At 37.8% G+C, this 14,617-nt stretch overlaps 3 protein-coding genes across 3 annotated transcripts; 2 read left to right on the forward strand and 1 right to left on the reverse strand.

Moving 5' to 3' along the window:
* Positions 1–1,409: 1,409 nt before the first annotated feature.
* LOC133107407 (olfactory receptor 4B13-like) lies at positions 1,410–2,351 on the reverse strand. Its single transcript, XM_061216398.1, has one exon. The coding sequence runs from the start codon at positions 2,349–2,351 to the stop codon at positions 1,410–1,412; it is 942 nt and encodes a 313-aa protein (XP_061072382.1).
* A 4,495-nt stretch (positions 2,352–6,846) lies between these two features.
* LOC133107409 (olfactory receptor 6E1-like) lies at positions 6,847–7,785 on the forward strand. The gene has a single exon (XM_061216399.1). The coding sequence runs from the start codon at positions 6,847–6,849 to the stop codon at positions 7,783–7,785; it is 939 nt and encodes a 312-aa protein (XP_061072383.1).
* A 2,988-nt stretch (positions 7,786–10,773) lies between these two features.
* LOC133107410 (olfactory receptor 6E1-like) lies at positions 10,774–11,712 on the forward strand. Its single transcript, XM_061216400.1, has one exon. The coding sequence runs from the start codon at positions 10,774–10,776 to the stop codon at positions 11,710–11,712; it is 939 nt and encodes a 312-aa protein (XP_061072384.1).
* Positions 11,713–14,617: the final 2,905 nt, after the last annotated feature.

A 14,617-nucleotide genomic window follows, 5' to 3' on the forward strand; every position in this document is an offset into this window, starting at 1 on the left:
CTCTCTTAAAAACCAGTTGACCCTTTTTTAAGTCGATACTGTATGATTTTTCAAATGTTCTAATTTGGTGTGATTAAATGGAAAAATGCAAGAAACATAATGCTTTGCAAAGTCCTGTTCCAAATTGGCATACAAATGTGTTGTGCAGTGTTATTTTGACCCTCTGTAACTGTATAAAATGTAAGAAAATATACAACCATCTTTATTTTCTTCTCTGATTTCTTTGTGAATGATTCTGGTGGCACTTTCACATACAGGTGCCCAACCTCGCTTATTGTTCCTTAGGCTCTAAATTGAGATGTTTCTCACAGATTTTTCATATTTATGGATAAAAGGCTAGTAATTTGGAAGACAATAAGAAGGTGACACACGACATGTCAAATGTATTCTATCACAACATTTTTGTGTTTATTTCAACTGTTGGGCTCTATTTCACCCCAAATGTAAAACTGGTCATGAAATTTGAACATAATAGAAGGGTTAACATGCAAGTCTCTTTAGAGAGGTGGAGCTGTATTTAGATTAATTATGTCAAATCTAATGTAAAGTGCAAGCAATGTGATTCTGCTTCTCTCTCACTTCTTTACAGATTTCCAACTTATCTTTATTCATTAGCAAATTATACATTTGTCTGTATTACTATTCTCAGGTGCTTTTCCCAAACAACAATGAAAGTGACCTCTTATACCCACCATAGTAGGATGACTTGTAGAGAAACTATCAAATTAGTCACAAGTGTTCTTCACACCTATAGTGACTAGGTTGCGAATCAGCACCACTGAAGTTTACTGCACAATACCTTGAACAATGTCATTAATGACGCTATGCAGTGGGTGGCTCCCAAGAGTAATTTTAAAATTATAAGGGGATGTGTGAAATGTTTTACAACCTTGAAAATGATACATGTTAATATAGGATAAAACAATTATGAGTAGGCTATGCATTCCATGAAATGGAAGATGTTCTGGTGGCTCAGTACGTGTTCCAGATGTTCCAGTGACTTGCCCTGCGCCGGGTTCAAGGCTTGACACACATCTGTTCCTGGCTTCATGTAAGGGGGTGGGGTCGGAGGACCAAACGCCACCGAGTTGGGTTCTAAAAGTTACCCACAAGACAAAAAAATGGCTCCTACTGAACTAAGGTTTAAGTAACAGCAGATTGTCTAACAATAGTTCTTCCAACGGAACGTGCATAGTAGGATTCATACTGTATGTTCATACATTTTTTAATATCTGTACAATCAATATTCAAACATTATCATTTTGTAAGTAATTTACAGTAATTGCAGAAAGGGTTAGATTAGTCAGTGGGATAGGATACAGCATGAACTAGAACAGTATTGCTATTCAGCAGCAATGAATAAATTAATGGGAATAACTGCAATATATACAATTATTTCATGATCTGCTTTAGTGGAGATGATTTACTTTTTTACCATTAAACAGTTGGAAAATCTGAATTCTTATGGAATTCACATTCAAACCATAAATTACAGGATTAAACAGTGGGGGGATTATCAGGAAGTAAAGGGACATGAATATGCGAGCATTATACGGTACATGACTCATGTTGAAACGACTTTGAATGACCTCAAATAATACTCCAAACACGTAATTAATCACAGCAAGTAGGTGTGGAGTGCATGTTTGAAGAGCTTTCACCTGAGATTCCTTAGAAGCAAGCAAACAGATTCTGAGTATTTGGGCATAGGAAAATAGTATCATGAAAATATGAGGGCCAGGTAAAACAACAAGTAATGCCAGTCCAATTATGCTATGAAGAGTCGTATCAAGACAAGACAGTCTGACTAAAGGAAAATTGCTACAGTACAAGCTTTCTATAAACATGTTACAGAACGTTTGTCTTACAGTTAATATAAAATACAATCCAAAGTAGATATGGGGATAAACCCAGGATGAGGCAATAAGGATATACATTCTTCTGTGAGACATTAATTGGTGATAGTGTAATGGGTGACAAATGGCAACATACCGGTCATAGCCCATCACTGCTAAAATAGTAAATTCAACTGCATTATAAGAGTGGACAAAAAATATCTGTAAAAGACAACCAGTTAGAGAAATTTCATAATTATGAGACACTAAATGATTCATTATTGATGGCAGTAAAGATGTGCTGCCATAAATTTCATTTACTGCTAAATTGCAGATAAATAAATACATGGGCTTATGCAGTCCTTTCTCAGTGAAAATGACTATGATTAGAACTGAGTTGGCCAGTAATATCAGAATGTATAAAAGAAGAAAACATAAAATATATAAATATCTATGATCTTCCATTTCAGTGTATGCCATGAATATGAAGGATGTCACTGCTGATACATTTTCCATGGTCACCTGGATGTAGAGTCAGTGCTGTTTCTGTTTCAGTACTGTTAAACACATATTAATACAAGATTCAGTGAAAAATATATCATGGTTGTGTTTCCTGATTAGATCCTTTATAGGGACATGATACTGAGACCCCACCATACAGTACAATGACACTAAGAATGAACCAATAACAGCAATGATAAAAAAATATCATTTTCAGAGCATTTACAGAAAGATTTAAACAATGAAATGTTAAACTCTAAATTTGAGAGATCTAGAAAATATAATTATTAATTTGTTATTCAATTATATGAAACAGTTTTTACCTGAAACATCTGCAGATATACTCCACATCTGGAGGACTGACAGACATGTACCTTTTACACCAATTTAATATCATGGCCATATGAAAATAGCAAACAATGTGTGACGTCAATTCATCCATAACACAGCTGATGTAAGAAATGTACTCCCTTCTCTCTTTACACTGATTAGCATGTTTTTAACATGCAAGTCTCTTTGGAGATCTGGAGCTGTATTTAGATTAATGAGGAGGTCAAATCTAAAGTAAGTGCAAGCATTTTGATTCTGCTTCCACTGGTTTACAGATTTCAAACATCTTTATTTATTATTAAATTATAAATCCGTCTGTGCTTCTATTCTTGGGTGCTTTTCCTATTTGGCAACCTCGCCACTGATTGGCTGCGAGGGATGTACGCTTTCAAAAATCTAAAATGTTGTGAGGCCAAATGTGCGGCCTGTTAAACTTTTAAAAACTTTTTCAGAAAATCCAATATGGCAGAAAATCCAATATGGTGCAAATTGACATCAATGAATGTGTTGAACTCGGCTTGATCCAAGGATTCCAAAGGTACCCTTTTTTTGTTTTTAAATCGGGCATGCGGCTCAACTTTCAAGCTTAAACATACCTCCAAATTTGACCAGCTGGTCGCACTAGATTAATTCATGTGAAGATATGAATCTTGGCGAAAAGTTTCGCTGCTTGGCTCCCAAATAGGCTACAAAATCAGCTCAGTCTCCCTGAAATTATGTGTCGGCAATGCCAACAATTTAAATTAATTTTACAATAACACCACAACCTACTTACCATTAATACTATGTCCTAATGTTTATGGTATCACAGAATTATTATATTTATTATTTTTTATGCCAATTTTCTGAATTAATCTTACTGTCGGGAAATTAGTAGGGTAAGTTAGTAGGGTATGTGAGCATGTGCGCGTGCAAGCGCGTGTATCCTTTGAACAAAGGAAAGGTAAAAGTCGGAGTGTCAGTGTTAGCTAGGGAAAGAGAGACTACTTGCGTAGTTTTACTCTAATTACATACTCGAAAGATGGCGAATCAATTCAGGTATATATGTGGCTAACAAAATACATTCAAACGGTAACACAGACAAATTCACAATATCAGTCAAGACTAAGCTAAACACTGGCTATGCCTGAATGTTTGTTGTTGAGTCTTACTGAGACCATACGCATTGCTGAATCCAAAAGACGTGCTGTCCTTGTAGAAGCGGCGATGGTGCGGTGAATGATGTTGTGGAGAGGTGCACAGAGCTGGGATGTTCCTGTGGGCTGCGCGTTGTCGTCTGGTCCGTTCGGTTCTGGAAAAATGTGTCCGCTGGTCCTTTTTCCGGGTGGAAAAGTTTTTGTTGCTGCTGTTCGATGGTGAGCTTTGCAGGGGTAAACTGATGTAGCGCTCGGCGTACACCAGTTTCCACTCGCTATAGGCCACTACGTTACTGCAAGGTAACTAGGTGTGTCCGTAGGCCTGGTAGTGCGCTGTGCAGCATTCAGCCTCTGTCCGAGTCTCGGAGCAGATGAGCTGAAGCGAATGGCCAAAAAGGGTGTGTCGAAAATAAGTGGGAAGAAGAGAAGAAGAGGGGGATCCCGAGAGCATGTCTTGCTCTTATACGGGAAAGTTTATTGTTCCCGCCATTACGGGATTGGCTGAACCGAGCTAGACGTCATGCGGGGTGGACGTCGCGGAATTGTCCTGTGGGATTGTGGGAAATGTGGATCCTACAAGGCATATGTCCAATCGTCGCTGTGTTTTACTTATTTTTACTTGTTTACAGACACGGGATTGGATGTCTAAACGTAAAGAGGAAAAAACAGAATAGCAGTTCCAAACAGTTTATTTGGAACTCTGACATTTAGAAGTACAAAAAACTGGGACAATTTTGTGTCCTGGGAAAGTACAGTCATTTTCCAGGGCAGTCGCTCAAAAAAAGAGAACAATCCCGGGAAAACCAGAACGTGTGGCAACCCTACTACCACATCCCGATGGAAACGATTGGATTGGAACTGGATTGGTTGATTCAACTGGATTGAAATTGCGTTTTTTATCCTTTCCTGCTTGGGTGATGCTAATATTTTCGGAATGAATGGTTTTCAACCTCGTTCATGTTAATAGTTTCATCAGGTGTGATATTTGTGAGCAGCATTTTTTACCGCTGTATTGGAATACCTTCCAGCTATTTTTAGCTTTATCTTGTCCTGACAGAATACACATTTTTGTTTGTATGTTCATATGTATCCTTGAGTCCATGCTCCCAGATTGTGCAATGTGTCACACTAGTTGCAGACGATACTGGGTAGGGGGTGCTTGTTAACTGGCCACACAATGCAACACGTGGCACTTTAACTTACTTGTTGTGTTTTGCTTAGTAATGGAACTGGAATAAATGTGTTGTTTGCAGGAGCTGAACTGAGTTGAGCAGTCTTGTGATGCAGGTGCTATGGCCACTCGAGGGGTGAAGTGGCCCCTGGCTCCCACATACTTCAGATGTGCACCCTGGTTAATACCTTTGGGGTGGATGTGCTTACTTAATTAAATGCAGTGTCACTGTTCCACTAAGTGTACTGAACCTAACCCAGCTATGATATCATCAACTGATTCCACCCAGTGTGTATGCATGGGCCAGTCTTTTATAAAAAGCTAGAGTGAAGATTCCATTCCTCAATTGTGTTGTCTGAGAACACCCGCACGATCAGCACTACAATTTGCAACAAGCAAAATAAACATCGTTTTAAAAGAGGCCAATACTAAATGAAGTATCTGCTTGGTATGTATGCATTTTATATTGCTGAATATATAGCATATTGCTAAAAAAAAATCTGGCTTGTTTTATGAGGTTACACATTTCAGAATGTGCTTACTTTTGTATATATTGTGGGCATAGGACCAACAGAAATGTACCTCCACTGTACTCAGAGTGCATGTTTGCAATGGAGTATAATGGTAAAACCAACCAATCGACCTGACAGCTGGTCTCTATTTATTTATTAACCTTTATTTATACAGGGAAAGTTGACTGAGCACAGATGCTCTTTTACAGCAATGTCCTGTTAGTCTATCCTCCAAGTAGCCTAACCTGCATCTTTGTACTGTGGAAGGAAACTGGAGTACCCACACAGACACAGGGGATAATGCAAACTGCACACAGGGCAATATACTCCACACAGGGCGACATGCGGTGCAACATTGGTTCTGGCAGTAAGAGCAGTCTGGCAGTCGGAGGGTTGCAGTTTTGAACAGACCCTGGGTGTGTCAAAGTGTCCCTGAGCAGGACACCTAGCCCCCAAATGCTCCTGACGAGCTGGTTGGTGCCTTGCATGGCAGCCAATCGCTGTTGGTGTATGAATGGGTGAATATTACATTACATTACATTACATTATTGGCATTTAGTAGACGCTCTTATCCAGAGCGACATATAGTTGATTAGACTAAGCAGAAGACAATCCTCCCCTGGAGCAATGGGCCCAAAGGCTGTGGGGATCTTATTGTAGCTACACCGGGATTAGATCCACCTGTCCCAGTCATTTACCTTAACCACTACGCTACAGGCCACCCCTATATAAATGCCAACCATTTACTGTTTACCAGAATGACCTAGATCAGATGCCCTGTTAATACAAGATGAAGTGTATTTGTACTAATTTTAAATAAACTTTTGCAAAGGAATATGATCTTGGGTTAACAGCCCAGCATTAAGAAATAGTGCCATGTGAAGTGCTTGTGCTATAACCCTCACTTGTTTATTCATAAATTTTAATAATGTACTTTAAATACATGCACACAGCAAGACTGACACCAAAAGCATGATAGCTTGTTTATTCAATTTTAAATTGCTATTTTATTATTTCAAGTGATTTATTTCATCATATAATGTCTGGTCTGAGAATAAAAAATATCTTAAGCTGCTAAAAACATTAATAGCATTTTTCTTATCTATTAAAAGCTGCCATGTTTTGATTGGTATTTGCAAAGGCTTAATGTAATTGTTCACTCTGAGTACACACTTGAACACTTTAATTACATTAATGTTCATTATAATTACATGAATTACATAAAGAATGTCACATTCTTTAAGATGCATCCTAACATCCAAATATTAAGAATGCAGTTGCAGTTCATGTTCAAATAAAATATGGTTAATAAATCCATGTTGTTTATATATTCTCGGCAGGCTTCATTGTACAACTACTGCATGGAGAACGGATCAGTGGTGACATCATTCATATTGATGGCATACACTGAACTGGAAGACCACAGATATGTATACTTCACAGGATTCTTGCTATTGTTCATCCTCATGGTATTATCAAATGTAATTCTTATTACAGTAATTTACATTGAGAGAGGTCTACATGAACCCATGTATTTTTTTATGTGTAATTTTGCTGTTAATGGAATTTATGGCAGCATATCTTTATTTCCATCATTACTTGCTCATTTAGTGTCTCATACTTATGAAATATCTCTGGCTGCTTGTCTTTTACAGATATTTTGTATCCACACATATGGTTCGGTTGAATTTACTGCTTTAGCAGTGATGGGCTATGACCGGTATGTTGCTATTTGTCACCCATTACACTATCACCAATTAATGTCACATAGAAAAGTGTGCATACTTATTGGATTGTCCTGGATTTGTCCTTGTATTATTTTTGGACTCTATTTCATATTGACTATACAGCATACTTTTTGTGACAGGTTCATCGAAAAGGTGTATTGTATAAATTTTGAATTAGTCAAACGGTCTTGTTTTGAGACTTTTTATCAGAGCAAAGTTGGCTTTATTGTAACTTGTTTTTTGATCCTTCCACAGCTGCTTATGATACTATTTTCCTACGTGCAAATACTCAGAGTCTGCCTGTATGCTTCTAAGGAATCTCAGACCAAAGCCATTCAAATATGTACCCCACACCTACTGGCTGTGATTAACTATGTGGTGGGATGCTTATTTGAAATTGTCCAGAGTCGCTTCAACATGAGTCATGTGCCTTATAAAGCTCGCATATTCATGTCCCTTTACTTTCTAATGTTTCCACCCATATTTAACCCCATCATTTATGGACTTAGCATTCAAGCCATAAGAGTTCAGATTTCTAAACTGTTTAATAGTGAACAGTTGCGCCACAGATGATGATGTGGTCATGACTGGGATTTTCAATAAAGTGTGTAAGTGTTGGTATTCCAATTTGATGTGTGAGCAATAATCTTGCCAAGGTTCCTGCAGTTTCTCACAATTTCAATGTCTGCTCCATTCATAGAAACCTGTTTCAGGCCATATAGGATTCATTGAATATCACCAAGCATTTTCTTTTCTTTTTTTCTTTCAAAGTTTGACTGGGAGACTCCCATAATGCAATTAATTCAATCCGGGAGGTCCTTTTATTGTTAGTAAAGAAAGAATGTTGCAATAAAATACACTTGCAGTTTGAGTCTCTTATTCTGATAACTGCAGTCTTGTGCTTTTGAGAAAAAATAAAATCCTTCATGGGGTCTCAATTCCTACATCCTCACAGCTCAAAACATTTATCCATCCATCCATCCATCCATTATCTGAACCCGCTTATCCTGAACAGGGTCGCAGGGGGGCTGGAGCCTATCCCAGCATACATTGGGCGAAAGGCAGGAATACACCCTGGACAGGTCGCCAGTCCATCGCAGGGCACACACACCATTCACTCACACACTCATACCTACGGGCAATTTAGACTCTCCAATCAGCCTAACCTGCATGTTTTTGGACTGTGGGAGGAAACCGGAGTACCCGGAGGAAACCCACGCAGACACGGGGAGAACATGCAAACTCCGCACAGAGAGGCCCCAGCCGACGGGGATTCGAACCCAGGACCTCCTTGCTGTGAGGCGGCAGTGCTACCCACTGCACCATCCGTGCCACCTCAAAACATTTATATTAATATAAATAACAATAGCAAAAAAAACAACATATACTGAGTTGGAAAGACACAACAAACCTACTCATGTATGTTTTGTTTTTGTTTTGTTTTGTCATGTATCCAATGATGTATGATCATTTTCTTTAAAAACTGTCATTTTAACAACCGTGTATACAGCTACGATTATTAAATATTTTCAATATTGGCAATGCTGGTTTAATCTCTCTTCCTCAAAAGTAACAGCATCTGGAATAAATCAGGGGCTAGAAGACAAAGGTGAGAAAACCTTCCAGTAGTGTCACGTTTGAATTTGCTTTTAACATTTTTGACCTGCTGGGGCTATTTACTAAAAGCCTCCTGAGGCTACATGTCATTTATTTCTGAATTCCAACACATATCTGAAATGCTCTTGGCTTTGAGCGACAAGCCACTGAGTCTATGCAGTTTGTCCAATACAGGCCAATAATTTCCAAATTGTTTTCGCGTGTTTGCGTTTTGATGATGATAATAATTATTAAATGTAGCCATTATTTAGTCTACGTCCTTTTTCAAAATGTGTTGCTGACTTTGGTTATGTCAGAGATGCTGGTCGGTTTGCCCACGGTTTCTAGAAGAACATTAATCAACAGTACAAGTAATACATGTTCTATTATTAAGTAAGGATAAAAGTGAAGTTATCTGTCGGTAGCTATCCCATTGATATCTATTATTATGAGACGAAGAAATTGCCTATTCGCATATGATCATACACTAGACGTTCTGACAAAATGAACTGTGTATAAAACTTCACATTGTTTTCAATGAATTATGGGGATTGTTTCAATCACATTCTGATAAACATCTGAAGAACAGAGATTACCGAAAACATTTGGGGCACTTCTTGGGCTTGGGGTAGTAGCTGACAAATGCTAATACCTTTGGGGTGAATGTGCTTACTTAATTAACTGCAGTGTCACTGTACCTGTAAGTGTACTGAACCTAACCGGCTATGATATCATCAGCTGATTCCACCCAGTGAGTTTGTATGGGCCAGTCCTTTATAAAAAGCTGGAGTGAAGAAGTGTGTTGTCTGAAGAACACCCACATGATCAGCTCTACAATTCACAACAAGCAAAATGAACATCGGTTTAAAAGAGGCCAGTACTAAATGAAATATCTGCTTGGTATGTATGCATTTTATATTGCTGAATATATAGTATATTGCAAAACAAAATATTGCTTGTTTTATCAGGTTACACATTTCAGAAGGTGCATACTTTTGTACATATTGTGAGCATAGTACCAACAAAAATGTACCTCCAATGCACCTTTATTACTCAAGAGTGCATGGTTGCAATGGAGTATAATGCTAAAGTCGACCTGACAGCTGGGCTCTATTTATTCATTAACCTTTATTTATACAGGGAAAGTTGACTGAGCACAGATGCTCTGTCACAACAATGCCCTGTTAGTGTATCCCCAAAGTAGCCTAACCTGTACATCTTTGGGCTGTGGTAGGAAACTGGAGTACCCACACAGACGCAGGGAGAAAATGCAAACGCCACACAGAATGGGTCTGGCTGGGATTAGAACTCCGAAACATTGTGCTGCGAGATGACAGAGCTATCCACCGCGCTGCCTTCTTGGGCGGAAGGGATTGTGTAGATCAGATAACCTGTTACTACAACACCAATTATATTTGTGAAAATTGTACAAACAATTTTGTACAGTAATGTGATCTTGGGTTGACACCCCAAAGCTAAGAAAATGAGAAGAACTTGTGCTACAACCCTCACTTTTTTATTCAGAAATTAAAATAATGTACTTTAAATGCAAGCACGCAGCAAGGCTGACACCAAAATTATCATAGTTGTTTATTCCATTTTGAATTGCTATTTTATTATTTCAGGTGACTTATTTCATTGTATAATGTCTGTCCTGAGAATAAAAATATCTTAAGCTGCTAAAAATAATTATCGTATTTTTCTTGTCTATTAAAAGCTGCCATGTTTTGATAGGTATTTGCAAAGGCTTAATGTAATTGTTCACTCTGAGTACACACTTGTACACTTTAATTACATTCATGTACATTATAATTAGATTAATTAAATCTGAATGTCACATTCTAGAAGATGCATCCTAACATCCAAATATTAAGAATGCAGTTGCGGTTCATATTCAAATAAAATATGGTTAATAAATCCATGTTGTTTTTATATTCTTGGCAGGCTTCATTGTACAACTACAGCATGGAGAACGGATCGGTGGTGACATCATTCATATTGATGGCATACACCGAACTGGAAGACCACAGATATGTATACTTCACAGGATTCTTGCTATTGTTCATCCTCATGGTATTATCAAATGTAATTCTTATTACAGTAATTTACATTGAGAGAGGTCTACATGAACCCATGTATTTTTTTATGTGTAATTTTGCTGTTAATGGAATTTATGGCAGCATATCTTTATTTCCATCATTACTTGCTCATTTAGTGTCTCATACTTATGAAATATCTCTGGCTGCTTGTCTTTTACAGATATTTTGTATCCACACATATGGTTCGGTTGAATTTACTGCTTTAGCAGTGATGGGCTATGACCGGTATGTTGCTATTTGTCACCCATTACACTATCACCAAATAATGTCACTTAGAAAAGTGTGCATACTTATTGCATTGTCCTGGATTTGTCCTTGTATTCTTTTTGGACTCTATTTCATATTAACTATACAGCATACTTTTTGTGACAGGTTTATCGAAAAGGTGTATTGTATAAATTTTGAATTAGTCAAACGGTCTTGTCTTGATACTTCTTTTCAGAGCAAAATTGGCTTTGTTGTCACTATTTTTGTTGTTGTTCCACAGCTGCTCATGATACTATTTTCCTATGCGCAAATACTCAGAATCTGCCTGTATGCTTCTAAGGAATCTCAGGCCAAAGCTCTTCAAACATGTACCCCACACTTATTGGCTGTGATTAACTATGTGGTGGGTTGCTTATTTGAAATTATCCAGAGTCGCTTCAACATGAGTCATGTGCCTTATAAAGCTCGCATATTCATGTCCCTTTACTTTCTAATGTTTCCACCCATATTTAACCCCATCATTTATGGACTCAGCATTCAGGCCATAAGAGTTCAGATTTATAAACTGTGTAATTGTAAACAGTTCCACCACAGATGATGATGTAGTCATGGCTGTGATTTTCAATAAAATGTGTAAGTGTTGGCATTCCAATTTGATGTGTGAGCAATAATCTTGCCACGGTTCCTGCAGTTTCTCACAATTTCAATGTCTGCTCCATTCACAGAAACTTGTGTCAGACCAGATAGGATTTGTTTGAAAATCACCAAACATTTTTTCTTTTTTTCTTTCAAAGTTTGCCTGGGAGACTCCCATAATGCAATTAATTAAATCTGGAAGAAAGAATGTTGCAATAAAACCCACTTGCAGTTTGTCTCTTATTGTGATAACTACAATCTTGTGCTTTTGAGAAACAATAAAATCCTTCATGGGGTCTCGATTCACACATCCTCACAGCTCAAAACATTGATATTAATATACAACAGCCAAAAAACAAAAAACGGATTCAAAAAAACTACTCATGTTTGTTTTGTTTTGTCATGTATTGCATGATGTATGATCATTTTCTTTAAAAACTGTCATTTTACTAACCATGTATACAGCTACGATTATTTAATATTTTCAATCTGGGAATGCTGGTCTAATCTCTCTCCCTCAAAAGTAACAGCATCTGGGATAAATCTGGGGCTAGAAGGCAAAGGGGAGAAAACCTTCCAGTAGTGTCGCATTTGAATTTGCTTTTAAAAGTTTTGACTGGCTGGGGCTATTTACTAAAAGCCTCCTTAGGCTACATGTTATTTATTTCTGAATTACAACGCATATCTGAAATGCTCTTGGCTTTGAGCGACAAGCCAGAGCAATGAGACCACTGAGTCTATGCAGTTTGTCCAATACAGGCTAATAATTCCCCCATTGTTTCAGCATGTTTACATCATGAAGATGATTATTATAATTAAATGTGCCCATTATTTAGTCTACATCCTTTGTTTCTGACTTTGGCTATGTCAGAGATTCTGGTCGGTCTGCCCACGGTTTCTAGAAGAACATTAATCAACAATACAAGTCATACATATTGTGTTATTAAGGATAAACGTGGAGTTATCAGTCAGAAGCTATCTAATTGATATTTATTATTATGAAAAGGAGAAATTGCCTATTTGCATATGATCATACACTGGACGTTCTGACAAAATGAACTGGGTATAAAACACATTGTTTTCAATGAATTAAGAGGAACGTTACAATCACATTCTGATGAACATGTCAAGAACAGAGATTACCGAAAAGAAATGAGGGGCATTTCAAGGGCTTGGGGTGGTAGCTGGACTTTTCACACCTCCATTTCATTCATGTCCACGGTCACTGGTTCAGAATACATGAGCCGTTTTTTGTATGAGTTCGCTGGCTAACTAGGCAATGGCCCGGTTTGGACAGTGAGCTCTTGAATTTCTAATCAAGTCCCTGTTTCTGGAGATGCAAGGGGGGGCATTATCACATGTAACATTATCTGAACAGCAATGGAGGGATGGCGGTAATGGCAGATCGTGGAGCCTCAATCATTCAAACATTTTAGCAGCCCCCATAGTGTAGCAGTTGCATATTAACTGTTTTTGACCGGATGTGATGTTCTCTTCAAATTCAAGTCAACACATGGCAAAATCAACACCATTTTGATACTCATATTATTAGCACATTTGTATCGAATTAACAATGCTGCTTAAAGCATGTCAGCTCATTAATCCAAATCCAACAAATCAGTCGATTTGGGTAATTTAATGTTAACAAGATGATGCATGTTTGTCAGTCTATCTTAACCTATAACTAGGTAAAAGTTAGCTAGCAAAACATAATGACAATATTGATTGTTGCATGTTGCCTTGTCTTAACGCCATTTCATGGATAATGTAACTAAGTTCATGTGTTTAGGGCAAAATAGACATGTATTAGTTAAAGCAGTCTAGGCTAAAATCAGCATGTGCTTTTTAGTCTACTGGGAGGTGATGGTGAACTGAGGATATCCGAAGTTATAGGATAAGCGCCTAACGTTTGACTGCTTCTAACCACAGCATTGTTGCGCATATAAATTGAAATTATATTACAGTTAAAGTTATAGCTAGCGCCAGACTTCTAGGTTGTTCATGATATTGATGGATCTTCCTATTGAGGTTCTTATTACAGATTACATGTCCTACTTAGTCAGTTTGGATTCAGATCTTATTGCATTGGTCATTGGTTGTGACTTTATTGATTAACGTATTCAAAGTTGCATCCTCCTGCATTTAGAGTAGTTTCATGAACATAGGTACATACGTGATGTTCCTCCTTGACTTTGATCTGGAAGTCATAAAGATTACATTAAGTACTCGCGCCTATTGTAGAAGTTGAAAATTGTAACGTTCCTGTCAGGATAAACAGCTGTCCACGCATAAGTTTACATTACGAACAGTGTGGTTTGTTTGTGAAATGATAAAGCAAACGACCCTTCATAAGGGAAACAGCCCCCGCTCTATTCAACACTGTCACAGTTCCATCACACCCATGGAAGAGAGCGACTCTCTCCCTGCACAGCTCATAAAGTCCCCTCAGCTGCCCGCTACTGTCGGAGCCTCGCAAGTATTATTTCCTGGCCAGCAGCATTCTTGCTGCAGAGGCAAACTGCCAAATGAAACACAAAACCACTGTTGGTGGAGTCTGCCATTGTTCTGAATCAGAAGCCATGGTAGATAATTGCTATTTTAGTATTATAATAAATTATAATGTCAGAAAATTGCATTAAATAATTTTATTTAAATTCCAGCAGAGGTATTTTGGCAAAACTGAAAAGGTCTGTCCTTATGCAGTTACAGAGTGAACAGATCCAATTTGCATGAGAGTATATCTCCCTCTTTTCTACTTTTCTATCATATTAACCCTTGTGTGGCGTTCAGGTCTGTATCCCATTTTCAATGTTTACTAAAAGAAAAACGATACATTGTAGAAGCGGTGTTCAGAATTTTGTACGCTA

This window comes from Conger conger, chromosome 13 (genome assembly GCF_963514075.1).
Source record: "Conger conger chromosome 13, fConCon1.1, whole genome shotgun sequence".
NCBI lineage: Eukaryota > Metazoa > Chordata > Actinopteri > Anguilliformes > Congridae > Conger > Conger conger.

Coding starts and splice junctions, on each gene's coding strand:
- LOC133107410 (XM_061216400.1), top strand. CDS start 10,774: ATGGAGAACGGATCGGTGGTGACATCATTCATATTGATGGCATACACC.
- LOC133107407 (XM_061216398.1), bottom strand. CDS start 2,351: ATGGAAAATGTATCAGCAGTGACATCCTTCATATTCATGGCATACACT.
- LOC133107409 (XM_061216399.1), top strand. CDS start 6,847: ATGGAGAACGGATCAGTGGTGACATCATTCATATTGATGGCATACACT.